Raw genomic sequence first — 24,266 nt, forward strand, 5'->3', positions numbered from 1 at the left:
GTTGGATTTATAATATATAAATAAAAATAAGTCAAAGCCTGTGGCACATCCTAGCAAACATAAAGAGGAGCAGACCACCTGCACCCACGGGACTCCTACAAGAAGAGTTTTCCGATTTCCTGTGCTCTGGGAACAAAAAAAAAAAGGATGAGTTTTTTATTCACCCTACTGGTGTCAATGAACATTTTAACAAGGAGAAACATTTAGAGTGTCTGAGCCACACCAAGCAGAGGACACCACCACCGGTTCCAGATTGGTTACAGTATTCATTTATTCACCAACAGTTTAAATTTTTTTGTTGTGTTTTTTTAATCCCAAGACGTCATCATTTCATTCATTATCTTTATACACATTTTCTTTGTTCATCAGTTTTTGTTTCATACTTCATAATCGTGAATGGATCATTAGTGGGTGGTTGCCCTTTTTGGAGGATGGAGGCAGAGAGGAGAGGAGACGGACATAGAAAATAAAGTTCATTTCCCATCTGGGCAAAGCCACGGGCATTGGTGTCTACTTAAAAGGCCGGTGAGGCCTGATGCAAGCCCTCCTCCCTGTTCCCCATCTCCTCCAAAGCAACACTTGTGTATTACATTGTCTGATAAATTAACACTTTAGTTCATTATTCAAAGAGCAAAAATAATAATTAAAATAATCATTTCAACAATGAATCAGGTCCCAAATTACTTCAAGCCATCCATTCCCTCCCACAGAACAGGTTATCGGGACTCGTGAGGAGTTCCTGTCAATGAGTGTCGTGCAGCAACCCTCTCTTCTCGGCCATTCACGTTTATCAGTACTCAGCCAATCGGCATTCACCATCCACTGCCAACTGTCCCCTTCTTCTTCAACCCCATTATGTTTATATTGGCTTGCCACCGGCTACCACAAGAGGGCAGAGTTTTGGCTTCTACTGACCTCTTGCAGTATTTCAAAGGTCTTTTTGTTACGATTTATAAACCCACCTTGGTGTGAGGCGTGAAACTGATGGAGTTATGTCCGGGATGGGGGGGGGTTAAAGGTTCAACTACACTCGGCAACAGGCTAAAAAGCCTTGAGGAAATCAGCTGGCGATATCCATGACCAATGCTGTGCAGAAACGCACCATTAAGGCTGATAGGGTGGCCTATATGCTCTACAAAAACAAGCCAGTACTACGTGTGCGAAACATGGAACGTGGATTGTGAAATGCACAGAGGGAACAAAACGGACAAAGCACTACAAGGCAAGAAATGAAGTCCACTCCCCGGACAAACATTGGAATTGGAGCATCACTACACAACAGGTAAGTAGAACGCCGTTCAAGGTGTGGGCAGGCAGCCTTAGGAACTTGGAGATTGTTACCATAAATGGAAAAGGCCTCCAAATTGATTGTGACCCCCACCCCCAATACCCAGGTTAGTACATACAGTCCTAGAGGGGCGATTAAGAAATACAACTGGCAAATTAGACGTTAGAATTACTTCTGCCCGCTACCCCAATGCCATCTCAGCTACCATCACTTCACCGCCCTTCCCGCACCCTCCCCGCCCAACCCCAAACCATCAAGAACTTCCCCAAAAATGTACTTTGGGGTCGAACATTTCCGAGATGGTCAAGGGATACACAATGGCCTACTGCACGTGTGCATGCCGTTTGTGTCCGCGTATGAATCACAGCATCCATCTGAAGTGTACGGGGAGCCCAAGAAGAAATGGATTTGATGGGAATTCCGTACGCCACTTCCAAAAATAGAGGTGGAATAAGGGGGCGGCACACATGCAGCCAGCCGTGTGAATTTGACTTTTTAATTTAAATGTAAAGGGTTGTTCCCCCCACCCAACTACTTTCCTTTCCTATATTGGATGACTAAGGCTCCCCCAGCAGAGGACACGCTGGCCAGACACTTATTGTAAAAGTCCTCTTGGGTTTGGCCTCGCACTGAAAGGGCAATGAAATCAAATACAAAAACCCCAACTCTTTGCAAAATTCATTCCCTGCTCCAGAGTCCTGGGAAGAAAAAATGTCAAATCTGTTGATCGATCGTCGGCCCTACAGACTCACACACAAACAAGGTGCAGCAGGACAGTGTGTATCAGCACAAATCTGGCAACAAGTTTACAACAAGAAAGGATTAGTGCTACTGTTCTGATTAGTGGTCCCAGCTGAAGCCAAATTGACATTTCCAGCTGCCACAGTGGCCATCCCGGGGGTGCCAATCATCATATGAGATTGTGAATGAGGGGCCCCCATTAACATGGGCCCTCCGGCACCACTCATAGGTGAAACCGTGCCAAAGGGTATACCCATCGTGCTGGGGGGAACCATTCCCAAACTCATCTGAGGTGGCATCTGCATGCCCATTGGCACAGTAGGCTGGACCATGCCAAGGTGAGGAGGACCTGCAGGCGGGGCTCCCATCATCATCGAAGGGGGAACAGGACTTGTTCGCATGGGACCGAGGCTTATGGCAGACGGCTGGGGAGAGACTGAAGTTGAGCCAAACGGGTTGGATACGGGGGCTGGCGGTGGCGGCGTCGGAGATACTCCTCTGGCTGCGATGGTAGTGCCCCCAGCAGAAGAACCACCTCCAGAAGAACCTGCCCAAAAAAAAAAAAAAAAAAAAAATTAAAACAGACACATGTAGAGTTTGTTGGGCTTCTAGGCTGCCTGGCAAATGGTCAGGACCACCACAGATCTTTGTTTCAACCACTTTCACAATTAGTAGCCATTTACTTTTTTGCTAACGGAACACACTTTTTCCAGCTTAAAATTTTTTTTTTTTGTAAGATATGGAACCCTTGGGCACGGTGGCGCAGTGGGTAGCGCTGATGCAGGTTACAGAAAGTGCACTGGCGATCCTAAATTGTCCCTAGTGTGTGTGTGTGCATGCCCTGTGTTGGGCTGGCGCCCTGCCCGGGGTTTCTTTCCTGCCTTGTGCCCTGTGTTGGCTGGGATTGGCTCCAGCAGACCCCCCATGACCCTGTAGTTAGGATATAGTGGGTTGGATAATGGATGGATGGGTGGGTGGATGGATGGAACCCTTGCTTTTTTTCTCCTATAATTGAATGCTCCACCCAAAAATGAGGTTTGATTTTTTTTATTTTGATATACTTTGTTAATTTCCGAGGGGAAATTGTCTTTTTTGCATGAACATTGGAGGTCACTGTACAGCTCCCCAGGAACAAATTTCAGGTTAAGGGCCAACAGAGTAGGATCCCTTCTGGCAGTTAGCAGGATTTGAACTGGCAACCTTCCACATACCAGCGAAGACCCTTAGCTTCAGAGACACCACTCCACCCTGTGTTTTATCTGTTACTTACCCCATGTAGTTTGTAGTGACAGCTGAGAAAAAGTTGTAATCTCATATTTCAGTCCAGAACAGAAATAACAATTCTTATAGCAAAAGGTCTCCATGGTGAGCAACGCAAACAGCATCCAAATAATTCCCTCACCTCACTTGTGCTGCACAATCCACAAGTCAAGGCATCCATTTTAATGCTCAGCACACCCCAAACACATGTAATCCTGTTAAATAAACCACTTCCGGAAAAACACTCCCATGAATGAAAATGGAACGGTGCTCAGATGCAAGCAAGCCTTTGACTTGAACACCTGCCTGCCATCGTTACCATTTATGTTCATATCCTCAGGATTACTTAAAGGTGGTCTATGAAAGTGTAGAGATGCCCGAAACTTCTTCATGTTGAAGCATTTCAGATATGCACAAGTGCGACATACTGTAGATTCTTTTCCTGATGTTTTCACTCTCTTGTTCTTTTTAACTGTCAATCTTTAGTTGTACAGCCGGGCTTTACGATTTGATGGAGTTGGGACAAAAGTCCCCCGTGATTGCGAAAATTTGCTAATATGTTCAAGAGAGTCCAGCTGCAGCAGAGACAGTCAGGAGCCTTCACCGACCTTAGACATACGTCGAGTCCTATAAAATTATGCCCCTGTCAGCGGCATCTGACACCGCCCACTTTTCACAAGACACTCCCCATGTTTCGCCGGTGTACTGACGCCTGTATTACACGGCTGTCATATCAATTTCAATTCCTTTTAGTTCCTGCTGTCAAACCTGTGGAATCGGTAGTTTAGAGGCCTGTGTGTTCAGCATTTATTAAACTTCTAAACTATTATGGATGTGTCTTTTGTAATTGGTTTCATATATATGTTACGGCCAAAACCCGAAGTTCGTCCAGTTCCCATTTTGGCCAAGAGGTGTGGCCAAAGTCCGAATTACAAAAAATGACCAGTGTATATGCTACTTTGGCCGGCCATTTCACATTCGCAAAGTGTCAAGAAATCCCTGTTAAGGATCTTTGGTCCATCCCTGCCGGGATGCCAGCATAGGTACCAACCGAGTCTGCCTTTCTTCTTAGCCATTAAGCCCATCCAGGTAAAGAATCATACACCAAGCCATGCCTGCCGTTCATCACAATATAGTTTAGGCCTTTATGACTTACTAGACATTTTTAGTTTTCATGACTTTTTCTAGCCTACACGTGTAGTCTGTGGTTTTCCACACTCATTATTGATGACAAACCCGTGAATAGGCAGTTCCACGAATCATAAGGACCCATCTGTATGTGTCTCTCAACTAACTTACCGCTGTCAATATCAGTGAAAGGCAATGTTAACCAATCAGTAAGCCATTACTGAGCTGAACCCCTGACCAATGAGTAAGGCGAGGAGGCGGGTCTACTATTCAAATGTTTGGTTGCGTTCACGAGAACGTTTTCAGGAAGTGGTTTATTAATAATATTTTAGTAAAAATACACACCATTGGGATGTTGTGAGGATACGACTGGATGAGTTGACATGTATACCACACGAGTAACTGGAATTTCCCATGGACTTTTTGATGTTATTTGCTGTTGTGCTGCGTTTGTCACCACTTGAGCACAATCTAGAAACGAGAGACCGTGATGATGCAGGATGGACCCCCATGTGTCTCATCGCTATACTCACTTTTGCCACAGTATAAGCTTTGCAGGTTCAACTCCCCCTTTTTCATCTGGTTGTCCCTGCTCAGTTTTTAAATTTCTCCACACAGCTGTTTGTTTCATTTCATCACCGTTGGTTCCACCTACACATGACATCGCTGATCATCAGCACCTATTTGTTAGATTTGCTTAATCAAGCAGCACACCGTGTGTCTACAAAGGCCTCAAGTTTTTGAATCTGAATGAGCTCCACTGCTACACGAGTTTTCTTTCGTTAAGAACATTCAATTATCTTACTGCATTGTTGCGACAGGAATGTGTGGAACTCTAAAATGCATTCTTTTCTATTGACACACCAATCCAGAAGACATGAAATGGCCATCTATGTCACATATCTGTGTGAAGTATCTCAAGTGCCCTGTAGTTAACAGAGTAATGCCGACTTCTTCATGGCATTATTTTCGAAAGCATTCCTGTTTTATTGCATTTGTTTCCCACAAGTGCCTCAGACCTTTGCACAGAACTGTACAGGAGGACAAGGAGGCCCCTTATCTGAGCTGCGTCTCCATGTGGAATTAAACAGCAAATTAAAGTTTTGTTTCACCAAACCTGAGAGGTTCAGACACAGGGGAAGAGTAAGTGATTATATATTCTACGTGACTTCTGACAATGGGGCAGGTTATTAAGAAATCAAAGGGGTGACTCAGCATTTTCCATTATTGCCGAGAACATTTTCAGTCAGATTAATAATAAAAAAACAAAAACATAAATGACTGCTCACCTGAAAGGAAGGGATTTGAAGTGCCTGCTGATGTCGTTTTGGGTTTCTGGGAGACTAGAGAGTCCAGATCAACTAGTGCTGCATTGGGACCCAAGAAAGATTCTGGGGTCTTCCGGGAAGGAAGGGAGGCTCCAACCGCTGTAAAGTCAAACGAGTCAGGAGAGCGTGATTGTGGGGGAGCTGCATCTCCTGAATCGGAGTCCCCTGAAAGAAACCATAAGAGAGACAGAGAGACAATAAGATGAGGCCGCTTGACAGGGGCACAAAAGGAGGATCCGGCCGCTCTGCCAACCTGTGCCATTGGTGTGCTGTGCTGGAGTTCCCCACGGATCACTGTTCTGTTCAGAACTCCAGGGATCATGTGATGGAGGCACTGACGCGGACCCCCAAGGGTCAGAACTGGGAGGGGTCACTGAGGGGAAAGAAATAAGAATGACAGTTGGAAGCCAGCAGGAAGCACCCGACCATGAACAAAGTGTTAGTAATAAACAGAATTTTACACACATTTGTCCACATCTTAAGTTTGAGGTTTATAGTAAACATTTGCGGTGCAGTGGAGATGTTGTCGTGTTGAGAGCGAGAGAGACATCGCCATGAAGCGCTCCACTCGCAGTGCTGAGAGACGGTCTCTGCGTGGCAAACTAAGGGAGTTCTCATATTAGCTCACGCTGCAAGGTGACTGCTTCTGAGCCAGACGTTGCAGGTTTGCGACGGACCACCAGCAATTCACCGCAGCGCAAACCTTCAGAATGACGCGAGTCTACAGGAATTCACTTAGCAACAAGAATGAGACTTGCACTGTGGACAGGTGGAGTGTTAGAGTTGATGTCACTGGGAAGCATTCACGGTGTGGAGAGATGGTCTCTGCGAGGGTGAATAATGGAGTTCTCCTATTAGCTCACGGCTTCTGGGCCAGACATTACAGGCTCGCAACTGACCACCAGCAATTCACCGAACTGAGATGTTTCATGGCATGAGGCTTCAGCATTTCACTTGGTGATGAGTGGAGCGTATAGGTGACGTTGCTCAGGAAAGATGGCAGCTGAAAGCAGGAGAGCACAGCTGATGTTACCAGGAAGCGTTCACAATGTCGAGAGATGATCTCCACATGGGCGACTAATCTCACGCTGCAAGGAGACGGCTTCTGTGCCAGATGTTGCAGGTTTGCAACGGACCACCGGCAATTCACCACAGTACAGATCTTTGAGGTGCAAGTCCGGGGCAATTCACTTAGTTACCTCAGAAGCTGTCTCCTTACAGTGTAAGCTAATAGGTGAACCCTTTAGAGGCCACTTCTCAACACTGTGAGCAGAGCGCTTCTTGGCGACATCAGCTCAGCTCCCTCCCACTCGGCTCCTATCTTCTCTGCGCAACATCGCCACTGCACATGGTAACGTGATCTTACCGATACAAAGCCTGAAACAAATCCATTTTACGTGTGAAAGGAAACAGAACATGCAAAACCTCTGCGATCAATTCCAACTTTAGGCTTACCTGCTGCATTCCACGGGTCTGCTGAAGGTGCACTCTCACCCCAAGGGTCAGAAGTTGCTTTAGTGCTCTGAACAGCCGATGGGTTCACCGTGCCAGCAGCCCAAGGATCAGCACTGGGCACTGGAGCACTCGCCCAAGGATCTCCTCCTCCTCCTGCTGCTGCTGCTTTGGTGGTCGGTGCTGGTGCTTGCGCCTGACTGCCAGAGGCCCATGGGTCACTAGGTGCAGAGGGGCCTCCCCATGGGTCATTTCCTGCAGCAGCAGGGCCCGATTTGGAGGTTACGGTTCCAGTCCAAGGATCAGCTGCTGCCACTGAAGTGGCTGGGGTGAACACGTCTGCCAGGTCCATGAGTGACGACTTAAAACAGAAGACAAGCATTGGTACAACAAAGTGATAGTTATCTGCCTTCCATTTACATATTTAAAGACTTATATATATTTAGATGCTAAAATTTAAAGTGTATATTTTTTAAGCATATTAATATTTTTTATTGCAATTTATAAATGTTTACTGCCTGATGGTACTTTTCCTTGGGACGGTGGCTTGCTTAGGCTAACTCCACATTATTAAGTTATCATTTAAAACCACAGACATCAGTCTTCATGTTCGTCTTTCGTCCACACCACCCCGGCGTTTTTAAACTCCCCAGAAATGGAGACTTTTGAAAATGCCCGCCTGAAACGTAGACTTGTTAAATTGCCGGCTGAGCGCTGCAATGTGGATGGGGGAAAAAAAACAGAGCTTCAAAATGCAGACTCTAATCACACTCGGATTTGTTCAAGCTTATTATGTAGCCCTTCTCCGATTGGATTCTGCTCATTATAACATATCATTCCGATTGTTCACCCTTCATTGAAGTAAATCATATTCCAACATGGCGGTCAGAGAGGTGCTGCTTTCCATGACGCTGGTAGTGTTGCTTACCTACATGCACCTAAGTTGCGTTTTGTACAGTTTGAATGTTGCATACACATGCAAAAAAGCAAATAATTTGCCAGTCTTTATGGTTTTGTGATAAATCCCATGGTATCATTACCATCCCTTCCAAGGATTTTTCCGTTGACGTGCCCATGCTCAGCGCAGGCGAATGTCTACTGCAAATGCGTTTTCAGGTGCTTTAGTGAGGAAGAAGATACTTTCATAAACGTTTATGCCATTTTTACATGAAAATGTAGTAGTGTGGATGTAGCCTTACTCTTAACGATAAACTGCGGCATAAAGTGAAAGCTTGGTATACTTTAATTGCTTTGCCCCCATCCCCCACCATAACCGATTGTCTATAGGGAAGGAGCGAAAGCTTTAGATTCGTCAGACATTTTGATCTCCTGGTTTCGACAGATCTCGAAGTTTTAGGGATCCCTGATACTGAAAACATTGATATCTCGATGATGGGCGTGTGTGTGCGTGCATGTCACAGGAAGGTCTGGAGCGAAAACGGCTGGATGGAAAAATTCCAAACTCGAAACTTAAGCCTGTTATGAAATGACGATGTGCCAATTAGTTTTTGAGCCAAATCGTGCAAGAGAAAGTGGCACTGGAGGAACCCTGAAATGAATTTTTGATAATATCTCGAGAATTATGGCAAATACCATAACTCTGCAAATGATTATGAATTCTTCTTGTGAATTGCAATCGTAATGACCGACTTTATGATCAGAAAGAGGAGCATCAGAGCGGCAAACAAATACTGAAATGTTTTCTATAGAAGAGTTTGGGTTACTTGGTTCCTAGGGCGCAAAGCCTGCTGACGCTCACGTCCAATTTTTTTTTTTTGAAGCTGAACTAACACTGAAGACATGTCAGGGTCACATACAGTCCCCTTGGAACAGCAAGGCCAATGAATTTGTTTTTGCCGTGCACTAAAGACATTAGTGTGTGACATCAAAAGATGAATATGACGAGAGATCAGAGTTTCAGCTTATCTCGATATGTTGAGCAACACAGAACAGAGAACATTTTGTATCACACCACCCCGTTTGTCAAGTGAGCAAAACTATTGGAATGAGACAAGCGGACAGGAATTTCTTGTTCCCCAGGTGTGTCATATCAGATTGCTTGTTGAATCATTATGTAGCCCTGGATATCTACTCTCAGTCTAAGCTTTGGCTTTCTGCTGTAAAGACTTCATTTGTAAGTAAGAAGGGTAGACCAACATGAAGACCAGAGAGCTATCTATGGGGAAGAATGCACGGCATTCTGGAGCGGAAAAAAGGGACAAAATCCATCCAAGGTATTTCAAGAACATTGGGTATAGCCAGTACCACAATTTGGAACGTCCTCAAAAAGAAGGAAACCTCTGGTGTACTGAGCAACAGGCACTGAACCAAGGAAAACAACAACAACAACTGAGGACAACAAATGGTGAAAGCAGTAAAGACAAAAACCCCAAAATCACAGTCCATAACATCATGAACCACCTCCAAAAAGCAGGGGTGGAAAAATCACAGTCCACTGTTCCAAGGAAACTTGGAAGGAGAACAATGATACCAAGACCATACTGCAAGATGCAAACCACTCATCAGCCGTAAAAATCAGAAAGCCAGATTGGAATTAGCAAAAAAAGTACAGAGATGAGCCACAACATTTCTGGAACAATGTTTTATGGACTGACTAACTGTCCCTCGTGGCTCCACCCGTATAAGTCATGAAACAGGACAAACTTCAAAAATCAATAAAAAAAAAAATTAATTTTGGTCAAGCGGAAGGGTAGGTACACTCCAACGTCAAATGTTGGCACTGTATCTGATCGCATTTAGCTCTGACGGGAGAGCGTCCCCCGCATGGGGAGAAGTGCACGTGGCCATGATATCTCTGGCAATCAGCAGGTACCTTCTAAAACACACGTAGTTCTGATCTCTCTCTCAAAAATGTCAAACGTTACTCCTTAACAATCTTTAGATCCATGGTTTTCAAACTTTTTTGAACAAGTACCACTCCGCGAGGACCAGTAAACTGAAGTACCACTGTCAATGAATCGTTAATTTACACCCGTGTTGTTTTGAAGAAAAAGTCACTATAATGACTATAATTATGACGTTAAAGTGATATTAAACTAATTAAGGAAATGGGTGCCCGCGCTAATAAAAGCCGGCTTGGAGTCAACCACGCATTTACAGTAGTATTCTTATACTATATATGATTATATGCAACATATTGGCATTCTAGCAACATCGATTTGTGGAAAATAAAGGACCACACGAGTACCACTTGGCATGACTTGAAGTACCACCAGTGGTACGCGCACCACAGTTTGAAAACGTGGCTTTAGATGATAATGTCTGTTGAACAAACAGGTATCGCTAGCTAAGCGGAGGCAAGGTACGCTCCAACACGTGGCAAGAGGTAGAGCCACTCAAATGGAGGCTGGCGCTGAGTCAGGAGGGCCCCGCCCGGCTCCCTACTCCTGAGGTCCCGCCTTCCCCTCCCCTCGGCCCGCAGCCACTCTCTCGGATTCGCACAAATAAATCGGCGCCGCAAGCGAAATATGAACTAGAATGTTCAAGCAAATTATACAAAAAAAACCACGATTTAAATCTGTTAAGTACTCTTGTTCGCTAGGTAAGCGGAGGTAAGGTACGCTCGGAGGCTGGAACGTGAGTGAGGAGGGCTCCGTCCCCTTCCCCTCAGCCCGCTGCGTCTCTCTCAGATTCACGTAAATAAATCACTACTGCAAGTGAACTATGATACTTAGCACGATGAGAGAAGTATAGAAAAAAACCCGATCTAAATCTGTTAAGCAGCTCTGACAAGAAAAGCAGACAGACAGACGTTGGATTTTATAGATAGATTAGATAGATAAATTAGATGGATAGATAGATTAGACAGATGAGACAAAGATTAAATCACCAAAGTGATGGAAAGGACAAAGTGTGGGGAAAGAAGGGATCTCTGCTCATGATCCTAAACATACAGTACAAACTCATTTGCTGTGTCATGGCTTGGGCTTGCATGGCTGCTTCTGGGACAGGTGCAGTCATTTTATTGATGATGTAACTCATGATGGTAGTAGCAGAATGAACACAGAAGTCCACAGAAACATATTGTCTGCCAATTTATGGAGAAAAGCAGCCAGACTAATTGGGAGGATACTTTATTAGGCTTCAAGACAATAACCCATAAACACAATGCCACCTCATCATGGACTTCATCACGGCGGGGGGAATGGAAGGTTTTGGACTGGCCAGGTCAATCAGCAGATCTGAACCCAAGTGGACCTCGTGATGAGAAGACTGAAGGAAGAAACCTCACAAAACCGACAACTAGCTAAAAGATGCCGTAGGAAAAGCCAGAAAGGCAAAAACAAGAAATCTGGTGAAGTCGACGGGTTGTAGGCTTGATGCCATTATTGCGAGCAAGGGATATGAGATCAAATAGGAAGTATTTCTGACTTGAAACAATTCTGTTCCAATATTTTTGCTCAATGGAAAACTGAGTGGCTTAATACAAAATGTGCTCTGTTCTATCTTGTTGAACATATTGAGATGTCAATACCACGGAATAAAAGCTGAAACTCTGCTCTCTCTTGTCATATTCACCTTTTGATCTCACACGCAAATGTCTCCAGTGCAAGGCATAAACATATTACGTGGCCTTGCTGCTCCGATACTGTAAAAAGACTGAACGTGATGGTCAGACAAACCAAACATCAAGCACTAAAGAAGGCTGCACAGCCCAGTGGCTAAAGCGCCAAATGATAAACCAAAGAAAACTGGTTCAGTCCACCAAAGACTCCGTGGGCTAACTATGGAAATGTTTACAATTTGCAAATGTCTTAAAAAGGAACACGCAAATAAAATCTGCACTTTCCCGTCTCATTATACCTCTTCACTTTTGGTGTTTTCCCTCTTGCTCTCCTCGATTGCCATCTGTAGTCTCAGGTCATCACCTCGCCTCAAACGCTCCTCCTAAAAGCGAGAAGAAAGTGGTCAATGCTGATCTAAAATGGCAAAGGCTGCAGCTGCCCTACTTCATTGCCCTTCTGGCCAACGGCTGCCCGTCTCCGTTCACACTGGCTTTGGAAAGGTCAGCTTGTATGGAGATATTAAAAAACCAACAGGTTAGTGTGAGCAGTCAAGGTAGCAGGAGTAGTTTTCAGATTGGCGGTGAAAGCTACAGATTCAAAGATACATGACATTAATCAACAGAGATCATTGGCCATCTGACCCACCCTGCAAAGGGAAAGAAATCAGGGATTTTGGAGACGGATGGGTAGGTGGGGGGCACATCCACTTGCATGCAAAACGTTCCTCAGGACTACTCAGCCGGACAATTCAAACTGAACTACTTCATGAGACGTCGACAACTCAACTCAACAAGCTAGTCTCCTGGCCACCGACTCTTAGCTAAAGCAAGTCAACCCACCTTTCTTGATCTTCAGCCTTGGGAATCAAACTATCGACCTCTGAACTTCAGAGATTAATAGTCGCCAGCTGTCTAGGCCTCATACTGTTCCCTAAAAGGCACCTCTGGAGCCTGATCGGCCTTCACCATCCAGGAAATGTTCGGCAAAGCCTTCTTTACCCACAGGCCAGGTGGTCAAGTCAGGGCTACTTCATCCCAACATGGAGTCACACAAACGCGCATGTTTGACAGGCAGTCGATGGGCTGAACTAAAGATATCACTACGCCGGACCAGGGGTTGGTGATGCACACTAACACCTTTTCTGCGTCCACTTAAGACCTTCAGAAAGAAATCCCACCGGACATCAGTCCCGACTCCAGCTACGACATCACTTCCTGCTCCAGCTCTACCCCTCATGGCACGCCCCTTCCAGACTACCCTATATAATAAACCCACCAGGTTTTTGTGGACTCAGTCTATTAAGGATACTCTTTTGCTCTAACGAGGCACCCAAGTATGCAGGGTGGATACCCCAAAACCTTTTTTCATGGATTCTGTCTCTCTTTCTTACAACAGATAGCAGAACTGGAAATAGAGTTTAATATTCTAGATGAGCTGTAGGCCAATGACCCCACTCAAATATGCGAAGACAGAGTAGACAATCAAAAAAAAAAAAATCAAACAATGTGTAAAAAGCCTGTGCTAGACTTTGGGGGGTCTATAAAAGTCTTCTTGATGAGTGTAATTAGAAGTAGCAACTCCTAACTGACACTACACACTCCTCACACTCTTCACCATCACCAGGATGGAATTGGGCAGCAGCAAGGCATTCATTTACTAATGAAGCCGCCAAACGCACAAATACTTCAATAAACTGCATGTTCCGGTTGGTAATAAACACCTCGTACAATGAGCAGGGTGGGCTGTCTAAGCAGTTCAGCACTCGGCTAACCTGAAATGTTACATGAACAGCTACTTGATAGTTCATCCGTCAATCCACCCATTTCTGAGCTACCTTATCCAGTTCAGGGTGCAAAAGCACCAGTGCCTTACCCAGCAAGACTGGGAGCAAGGTAAGAACCAACCATGGGTAGAGTGCTACCCACCATGGGTACAGTGCTACCCAACTTCAAACTACACTCACAAATAGACACCCACACTTACTCACAATTGGACAATTTGATACGCTCAATGGAGAGTCCAACCAGAGAGTCAGAAAAATACGGTGCCTGTAAAGTCTTCACCCCCTTGGCGGTGTTCACATTTTATGGATATGGCTGTACAACGCTGAATCACACAGATTTTTTAACAGCCGAAAAAGATTCTTTAATGTTAAATGAAATCTCGGCAAAGTAATTACAAATTAAGCACACACCATAAAACACAAAATAAATCAATCTCCTAAGTATTCATGCCCCTTATGACGACACCCCCAAGTCATCACTGGAGCAACCAACTGGTTTTGGAGTTCTCAGAATTAGTTCAATGTAGACCCCCTGTCTCGGGTATCCATTGACTGTAATCTAAGTGCACCTGAACGTGGAAGGGCCAGCTTGTGGTGTGTCAGTACGGTGGGCTAACAGATACAATGAAGACAAAACTAACACAACAAACAATTCTGTGCAAAGGGGGATGGAGACAAGAAAACCTCCAAGTCATTGAAAATCCAGTTAAATCGAGTTCCTAAGAAATGCAAGAGAGTATGGCAGAGCTGGAAATCCGCAAAAGCAGACCGTCCACAAAAAACTGAAGATGACGAGTGAGAGACCACCAACAGAACTCTGAAGGAGTCACAGTCAACACTAGCAAAGATTGGTGAGACTATGTAGACAACAACTGGGTCCGGTGCAAAGAGGTAAAAAAAAAAAAAAAAAAATGGCACCTCGGAAGAAGGCACAGGGGAGGTTTCAGAAGTCAGCAGGAAGAACGGTCCATCATCAGAAGAGACCAAAACTGAGCTTTTTGGCCATCAGACTAAATGCCACGTTTGAACATTGCTCTGTATCAAAAGCACACCATGCCCGCCATGAAGAAGAATGCAGAGTGACGGCCATGTGGAGATGTGCAAAGCTAACAGACGGAGAGCAACCTTTGGCCCACTCCTTCTGAGTGAACTGCTCCAGCTTCATCAGGTTTGAAAGGGGTCTTCTCCTGACTGCACGCTTCAGTTCTTTCCATAGACGTTCAATGGGATTCAAATCAGGGCTCAGAGAGGGCCACTTCAGAACGGTCCAATGTATTGTTCTTCGGCATTCTCGGATGCCTACAGCTGCGTGTTTTGGCTCCTTATCCTATTGGAGGACCTATGACCTGTGACTGAGGCACAGCTTTCTGACACTGGCAGTGCATTTTGCTCCAGAATGTTTCAATAGTCTTGAGATTTCATTGTTCCCTGCACAGACTCAAGGCAACCCTTTGCCAAACGCAGAAAAGCAGACCCAAAACAAAACTGAGCCTCCTCCACGTTTCACAGTAGGTATGGTGGTCTTTTCTTTCACAGCTTCATTTTCCCATCTGTGGACATCAAGCTGATGTGACTTGCCAAAAAGCTCAAACTGTGTCTCATCTGTCCAGATGATCTTCACCTAGAAGCAGTGTGGCTTATCAATATGGATTTTAGTAAATTCCAGTAAGGCTTTTTTGTGTTGATCTTTCAACAGTGGAGCCCTGCTGGGTCTTCATTCATTCGTCCATTGAGCCCACTGTTACTCAAAAAGCGACTGATGGTGTGATCAGACACGTACTAATCTTTGGAAGTTGTTCTTGGCTTTCTGTCTACCATTCTCATGAGCCATCTGCCCATTCTGGGGTTGACTGTCCTCTCCAGGGAGGTGGGCTACAGTCCTGTGGACCTTAAACTTCTTAATAACACGTGTGTCACAGGAACATCAAGTTGCTTGGAGATGATCTTCTAGCCTTTGCCTTTAACGTGCCTATCATTTTCTTTCTGATGTCCTCAGACGACTCTCTCCTTTGCTTTCTCTGGTCCACGTTCAGCGTGGGACACATGATGGTCACCAAACAGCAGAGTGATGACTTTTCTCCATTTAAAATCAGCTGAATAACACGATTGGAGATGCCTGTGATATAAATTACTCAAATCAAATGTATGATCTTTTCCAGGGGTCCCAAAAGATGTGTCCAGGCCATTTTAGAATCTCTTTGTTAGAATAAGCAACACTTGATCTCTTGTCACATGCGCTTTGTTTAACTCGAGGACCCATCAAGCAGGTACACAGGGGACAATGGCTTCTTATTTCATCACTTTTTAGGAGGCATTTGACACTTTTCTAATGAGCTGAAAGGGGACCAAGAAATTTGTCCACGCTTGTATGCATAGTTACATTTAGTCCACAGTGCAGAATATCAGTTTTAACATTAAAGAGTCTGTTAATTAGTGTGAAAAAAGCCAAATTAAATCCACCGAGATTCAAGGTTGTATAATAGAATGTGAAAACACCTGAGGGGGTGAATACTTTAAATTGGCACAGGGCAATGGATTTCGCTAACGAGATTAATATCTACCTATTTTTGAAAAAGAAAACTTCATATTAAATCTTTGGTGGACCTCTATTGTAAAAATAAAAAAATCACAGGATCTCAGAAGAATCCAGTGGTGTCAAGGTCAAGTTCACTTCTGATGAGCCACACTTACTCATCATGATATGGCAGGAGGCAGACGAACAACGTGTGGCGGTCTTTATGCGAGAAAATAACTCAAAATAACATTAGGAAGACCCCTTTGTTAGCTGACCGCAAGCTTTCTTCTACACGGGCAGAGTGCGGCTCGGGTCGTTCACGCAAAAGGCGTCGGGCTGCAAGTCAAGGTGGCTTACAGTGCAATGGTGAATGAAGGCCAAGATGTGAAACTCCTTTATCTGTAAGCTGAAAGCAAAAACTAAAGAAACGGATGTTGTCAATCGTTACTGCAACGTTGCTGTGATCTCAGTCAACAGAAGCCATCAATGTGTCAACATAATTTTAATTTTTTAAATCTTTCACTAATGAAGGTACATCTTTGCTTATTCATAAAACTAATCGTTCAAACAAACATTTCTGACATTATAATCCTAATTACAAAAGCTATAACATAACTCCCACTCTACACAGTAAGCATCAAGAGACCAATTTTCACATACACTACCAGTCAAAAATTTTAGAATACCTTAGTTTTTATGGATGCAGTCTAATGTCATAATGTTTAATGAAATTAAGGGATAGGCCAGGTTAGGTTGGGGAGCAGGCACTGGAACAGTGCATTGCCGCACCCACCACATGATGAAACAGCTCAGGATTCTAGTTGGCAACCCCCCCCCCCAGGCAGACAAGCGGTCCCATCCCACCCTCTGGAAATGACCATCTACCTGCTGCAGCCAGGTGTTACGTGGGCGACCCCTTGGCCTGGTCCAGCCACCCGGGTCCCTAACAATGAGGGTCTTGCGAGCTGGATCACACTTGGGGAAACGCACCACATGGCCGTAGTGCCGTAACTGACACTCTCTCGCAATGCAGGTAACGTGCCTCATTCGGGACTTCGTGAGCAACCACTTGTTCTACACAAAGTCAAACCAGTGGTACCCAAGGACTCTCCGGAGAGACAGTACTGAAGGAGTCCAGTCTTCATCTCAGGTCACCGGATAGCATCCATGTCTCGCAACCACATAATAAGACAGGAAGCTCCAGGACTCTAAAGACTTGGACCTTCATCCTTTTGCAGTGATATCAGGAGCGCCACACACCCCTCTCCAGCAACCTCATGACACCCCCTCCATGTTCTCCCAATCTGTCTACTGACTTCATAGGAAGAGTCACCAGAAACATGAATGTCGCTGCCGACACTCTCTCCACAGACAGACAAAGTGCTGATGGCCGTGCCTAAAAGGTCATTAAAGGCCTGGATGTTGGTTTTTATCAGGACATTCGAAAGCTCAGACTCCTCACTCAGTCTCTCGAGAGCCCTGATCAGAGCCTCTATTGACTCCACAAAGATCACAGCATCGTTGGCAAAGTCAAGATCAGTGAATCTTTCTTCACCAACAGATGCCCCACAGCCGCTGGACTCCACGCCAGTGCTCAACACCCAGTCCATGCAAGCATTGAACATGACGAATCCCAGAATCAACTGGGAAAAACACAGAGGTTCTGCCTTCTCCCTGCACAGCACTCACAGTACCAGTGGAAAGGCCGGCCATAACAGAACAAATAAAACAATGACAAATAGTCCGTCAAGGAATCATTAAGTGTACAAAACTGTATTCAAATTTTTGATTCATCAAAATAGCCACTTTTTGCTGATATAACAGCCAAACACACACGTGGCAATCTTTCTATAAGGGAAGTCAGAAGGATCTTCCCAACGCTGTTACAGAAGTTCCCACAAATGAGTTGCATTTGTAGATTGCTTTCCTTATGCCCTTCTGTCCAAATCTTCCCAAACTAACTCAATGGGGTTTAAGTCTGGAGACCATGCTGGCCAGTCCATGTCTTGAGGTGCGCCGTCTTGTTCTTTTCTTTTAACGTAGTTCTGACATCGCCTGGAGGTAAGCTTTGGGCTTTCTTACTTATGTCCCTTAAGGAATGGCTTTCTTCCTGCCACTCGCCCTGTTAAACCTGCAGCACAAAGTCTCCTCCTCACATTACAAACTGACACTTGACTTTTGTCGACCTGCACAGTTTTGTTGTGCTTGAAGCTGTTGTGCTGTGAAGGCCCCTGAGATCACGCAAGCTGGTGACCCTCAGAAACTTGACTTCTGATTGGGTGGGAACTTTGGATCTGTCAGGTCTCCTCCCATCAGAGTTTCTTCTAGTTGCCTTTGGATTGTGTAGGACAATGCTGGACTCACTGACACTTTGATCTTTTTGCAATTTCTCTAAATGAAAGGCCTACACTTCTAAGGGTAATAACGCTCGGTCCCATTTCATTTGTTAATTGCAGTTTTCTACAGTGTCATATTGTCCAAGTGGTACTCTACAGGGTGTAGTAACACAGTCTGTTCCAACTCTGCTTTAACAGAGTTTTTAAGTAATCAACAGAATTTGGGACACATGTGCAAATTGTTTGCTTCAACTGGCAAAGCTTCATTTACTTGCCTTACTGCAGAACATCTGTAGGGTGTAACCTATTAGTTGTTCCCTGAAGGCCCACTTGTAATATTCTGACATTTCACTTTTTCAGTTTTTGCTAACCCAACCTAACCCAAGCCTCTGCCAGTTTACTGCTTATTTTGTATATCAACTGATACGATTTGAAGAAAAAATGGAAAAACTGAGATGATCTAAAACTCTTGACCGGTAGTGCAAACCTTTTTTTCTTTTAATCAAGTCAATTTAATTCTTAAAGTCGCCTGTAATTTTAAAGAAAGGCCACCATACATGAATAAAAACTCCAAGGTAAACTGTAAAACAATTTCCCTATAAACAGGATTCCTCACGGCACAGCCAGAGCAAAATAAACGGACTCAGCCCATCGGCCTCTCCAAAGTCATAATTCACATAGTGTGCAATAAAATCACTTGGCTGAAAAACAAGCATCTCATGGAAGCCGGCGCCAAAGTGGCCAATCTCGCTTCCTACACCGTATAACAAGTAAGCAGCCTGGGGAAGCACCACAATGTTAGAAACAGAGTGTCATGCGTATCTGGCATCACGTCTGCTCTCTATAAAACAAAACAAAAACCAGAAGCACTCAGTTTTAAGCACACACACCTCAACAGATACACACACACTCAAGAACTAGAAAATCAACTAATTGTAAGAGTTTGTTGTTTTCATGCAGAACTACATATTGATCAAATGATTAGGCTGTTAGACATTAGTTGGATTTAGTCTAAAAGACAGCGAGAAAGACAGACAAGAGGAAGAGGAGGAGGAGAAGAAGGTGGTGTTAATGGCAAGGGGAAAGAAGCCCTCAACCATAACCTCCTGCTCCTGCTGTAACCTCTGACCTTGACGTGCTCCTCTCGGCTCAGACTGAGGGCCAGTCGCAGCTGAAGTTCCTCGTCGTTTTGGGGGGCTAACTGGGAAGGGGTTTGAAAGAAAGACAGAATGAAACACTGTTGAAGGTGATGAATGCCCTTGAAAGCCCGGCAGGTGCTTCAATCCCACAACCAACCCCACCAGCACCAAACACAGCAGCACCCACCACAGAGGCCCAGTCATTAACAAGATGCAGTCCACTTCCATTCTTTATCTGGACGCTGCCCTTCACTAGCAGTGAGACTGACAGTTCAGGTGTCAACCGCATTGAGTATTGGAAAGCAGCAAGTAAAGACTTTAAAACAAAATAAATCGGCACTTCTCAGCGGTTTAACCCTTTAAACTCAGCCCCACTGTTTTGGACCCACTGGTGGGACCAAACAATGATGCCAAATTTTTAGGAAGTGCATAAAATCATTCATTTACTCATTGCTATGAATAAACTATTGTGTTTTGATATTAAAATGCTGTTTTGCATACTCCGATACCACACTGCAATGTCTTTCGTTTTTCCCTTCAAAGGTTGCCAATTACTGTATCACAACAACACCTGACCAAAAACAAAATGGCTTTCTTCAACCTCCCAATTCAACTGTGTACAATTTGATGGATAGACTATTATCTACATGAGAGGGGGATTTCAGCTTTCCAATTACATCACAACCTGCTTTCTACCTTTCAGAATTTGTCTCTCCTTGTTTATTATATAAAGACTAGTGGGCTTTGCCCCCTGCTTGCTTCGCTCGTCAGCCCACACGCAACCCACATTGCAGTTCTGCCGCTCGCATGTGGGTAAGCGGATGTACAATTTAAACAGATTGTTATTTTCATGGGAATTGTCACATATGCATAATAGAACTAACCATTTTACATTACAGCGAGTAATTAACCATATTAAAAAATAGTAAAACATAGTAATTTGGAAGTAAATTATGTTTCATGTTGCATTTGAGATTTTCGCTGCGTTATATGTTTTCGTTCCGTTTGGCTTTGAAATTAACACGCAAATATTTTTTAAACTTACACTTTTACTGTAAAACTCCAGTTAAAACTATTTTTTTAATTACATTTTCATCAATATCGCATTGAATTTTGATTCTGTGTTTGGACTTGCATCGTGACAGCGCAATGTATAACTGCCCGTGAGAGAATTTCGTTTCTTTCTCTCTAATAAATAAACTGACTTTTTCGAACTCTTGACTCTTGTTAATTGTCTTTGCAAAATCAATTCTAATGGGAAATGATTAACGTTTTAATATGAATGGCATATCAAGATCTCCTTTGTCGTCTAACGTTATCCCCTGACGATGTACTATATTACCTTTCTTGGATATATCCTTCTTTCAATATTAATTCGGGTGGTGGAAGACTGGACAATGTTAACAGTTGTTATTCCTCGGGATATTGGAAGTTGATGTTTTCAACTTCCACACGATCACCACCAACTGTTTTAGCAGAGTCTATTGATAAACATCCATCCATCCATTATCCAACCTGCTATATCCTAACTACAGGGTCACGAGGGTCTGCTGGAGCCAATCCCAGCCAACACAGGGAGCAAGGCAGGAAACAAACCCCGGGCAGGGCGCCAGCCCACCACAGGGCGCACATTAGTGACAATTTAGAATCGTCAATGCACATAACCTGCATGTCTTTGGACTGTGGGAGGAAACCCACGCAGACATGGGGAAAACATGCAAACTCCACGTAGGGAGGACCAGGGAAGCGAACCCACGTCTCCTAACTGCGAGACAGCAGCGCTACCCACTGCACCACTGTGCCACCCTCTATTGATAAACATTTAAAACAATTTGCCGTGTAACTGATAGACAATTTTCGCATTAATTTGACTTCATCGTTTCTCGGTGCTAGGATTGCCCGTGCACTCATTTCTTCTCTCGATATCCCTTCGTAATGAAATTCATCAATAAGACTTGGAAATAATACGTCTTCTTTAATTGGGAACTTAAATTGAGGAAAACGTTAACATTTATAAGAGCTGAGAGTGCAGGAAATGTGTCTGTCAAAAGTATTCACACGAATGAGATGTAAGTGGACTGTGTGCATGTTTGAATATAGTTGGGAGGAGGACGGGACTTGAAACAATCTCATGTCAAAAGTCTCGCCTTGCGGGACTTGAAAAATTCTCTTCAAAAAAAGTTTTGTCTCGTTGCAGGATTTTTTTTTATATAATTGAGATATGTTTTTGAATCTTTCAACTATTAGTGTTGTAATTTGCATACACGATATCATTTCTTTACCAACTATATATGTTCCGACAGTAAGGTCTGCCCTTCAAAATGATACATGGGTCTTCAATAATGGATGTGTACCTTATGGACACTTATGAATTCACTATGTGAATTTCCCCTTGGGATTAATAAAGTATCTATCATAAAACAGTAAAGCAGAATGTGAATATTGAACAAAGGATGATGAAGCTATAGCCAGTTAAATCAAAGTAGCAGAAAACGGACAAAAATAAGGCCAAGCTTAATGGGTTAAAGTAAGCAAATCTTGAGGAGGAGACGGGACTGGGAGCAGCACTGTGGCCCTGTGATTCAAATCCTGGCCTAAATGCCACGCAAACGATCCTCACCTGGCCAACTGTGTGGGACTTCTATGCATATTCTCGCTTCCTCCCACATCCCAAAGACATGCTGCTGTAGTGCACCATATTGGAAAATAATGTCAGTCTACATGTCTTTAAAATTCACATATTTATTGTGGTAGACTGCTTTATTTATGCAAGAAACAGTCTCTGGCTTTGAGAGAAGGAAATCCTGTTAATAAAGATAAAACATCTAACCATTTGTTCTAAAGGTAATGGGGTGCACCACTACATTTTCGTTTACAAAATGCAGACACATTAGTCTCCATTTTTGCCTTCTATCCACATACCCCAGTGTTTTCAACCCTTGAAAACAGAGACTTTTGAAAATACCCTCCAGAACTGTAAACTTCTAAAAAACGCCAGTTGTGTGTCACATCATGGATGGGTGAAAATGGAGAGCTTTGAAAACGCAGACTAACTGCACTCCAATTGGTTTGCACGTAATACGTGACCCTTCCTTGATTGGATTCTGCTCATTACATTTTCTCAGCTGTTTTTGCTCGCCTCATACTCGTGCACTACTTGCAATAATAATAATTCCACTTCAACATCAGTCCAAACTAAATGTTTCTTGTATTGTCCATTGCTGTTCTCCATACTTCCTCTTCCTGTTTCGGCTGCTGCCCGGTGTGGGCAAACTTTATCATAAATGGTGTCGAAACACTAGTGTGCACGGAGATCATTTTAGTTAGTATGAGAAAAAAATCTGCTCCATGACAACCGGAACTTCTTTTGGGAGAGACCGCTTTTTTATCGACGTGACAGCCTGCATCCAAACAGGTTCTACATGAAGGTCCTCTTCAACAATATCTAAAATGTAATCTGTCTTTCGTCACTACTTAGCTTTACTTCTAATGTTCACTATAATCCTATGTTAGGATGTGATTAATTCTGTAGTGGGTTCACCTATAGATGTGCACGGTTTTAGCAGAGTAATAATGGAGCATACCCTCACTATTATTACCCAGAATAAACGGTATAAACGTGAAAATCTTAATTACCATTTCGCCTATGCTGCAGATGAGCACAGTATTAGAACACAACAGACCATAGTTTAAACAGTTCACCAGGGTATAAAAGGCAGTGGTTTAGCGAGTATTTTCTTGAGCCGATTAAACTGTAATGAGGCCCATTTTGGTACTTTCGGGTCTTTTGAGCATCTTGCTGTGGCGCCATCAGGAAGCGTTGCAGTTTACCGCATTGAGAGCTATCAAGTCAAGTCAAGTTGGGGAGCATGCACTGGTACAGCATGTTGCCACACCCACCACACGACAAAACAACTTGGGATCCTGGTTTGCAACAGGGTAGACGCGGTCCAGTCCCACCCTCTGGAAATGACCTTCTATCTGCCACAGCCAGGTGTTACATGGGTGACCCCTTGACCTGGTTTAGCCACTCAGGTCCCCAACAATGAGGATCTTATGAGTCGAAACACCCTCAGGGAAACGTGCCACATGGCCGTAGTGCCACAACTGACGCTCCCTCACAATGCAGGTAATGTGCCTCATTCGGGACTCCATGAGCAACACAAAGTCAAACCAGCGGTACCCAAGGATTTTCCAGAGAGACATAGTACCAAAGGAGTCCAGTCTTCGTCTCAGGTCACTGGATAGCATCCATGTCTCGCAACCATTGCAAGATAGGAAGCACCAGGACTCTAAAGACTTGGACCTTCGCCCTTTTGCATAGATATCGGGAGCGCCACACACCCCTTTCCAGCGACCTCATGACCTCCCCATGCTCTCCTAATCCGTCTACTGACGAGCGTTATTAGACCTCCAAAAACAAACCTCCAGGCTCACAATGTAATACTGCAATATTTTACTGATCTGTCTTTGCACATCCCTTCAAGGATGGCTGTGTTGGTATTTCTGAATGGTTAGCTTGTATTGTCATTGGTAATACTGACACCCCTCTGCTTCTTAAACATACCCCTTCCTGACATATTTTGAGAAAGATTTTTCTACCCTACTGCTCTATGGTTGTACTAAGAACAGATTTTTTAAAACCTTTTCAGCCCCCTCAAATGATGATTCTGCACCTGAGCCTATCACGGTTGGATCATGCATCTGAGATCCTTGACTTGCTTGATGTTGTTTTACACCGGAACTGTTAGGCATCCACTGCAGAGCATT

At 44.1% G+C, this 24,266-nt stretch overlaps 1 protein-coding gene across 7 annotated transcripts in view; it reads right to left on the reverse strand.

Annotated features, from left to right (window-relative positions):
- Positions 1–253: 253 nt before the first annotated feature.
- epn1a (epsin 1a) overlaps positions 254–24,266 on the reverse strand; it is a 52,687-nt gene continuing 28,674 nt past the window's right edge. For 4 of the 7 annotated variants that reach the window (XM_028821992.2, XM_028821988.2, XM_028821989.2 and 1 more), the window contains 6 exons: positions 19,487–19,558; positions 12,022–12,105; positions 7,201–7,558; positions 5,999–6,118; positions 5,707–5,910; positions 254–2,576 (listed from right to left, as the gene is read on the reverse strand). In XM_028821992.2, the coding sequence (XP_028677825.1) occupies positions 2,095–2,576; positions 5,707–5,910; positions 5,999–6,118; positions 7,201–7,558; positions 12,022–12,105; positions 19,487–19,558 (1,320 nt within the window). In that variant the 3' untranslated portion in view covers positions 254–2,094. The remainder of the gene's footprint in view (positions 2,577–5,706; positions 5,911–5,998; positions 6,119–7,200; positions 7,559–12,021; positions 12,106–19,486; positions 19,559–24,266) is intronic. The other 3 variants (XM_028821991.2, XM_028821993.2, XM_028821994.2) reach the window with 2 other exon arrangements.

Source organism: Erpetoichthys calabaricus, chromosome 16, assembly GCF_900747795.2.
Source record: "Erpetoichthys calabaricus chromosome 16, fErpCal1.3, whole genome shotgun sequence".
In the NCBI taxonomy this organism is placed as follows: domain Eukaryota; kingdom Metazoa; phylum Chordata; class Cladistia; order Polypteriformes; family Polypteridae; genus Erpetoichthys; species Erpetoichthys calabaricus.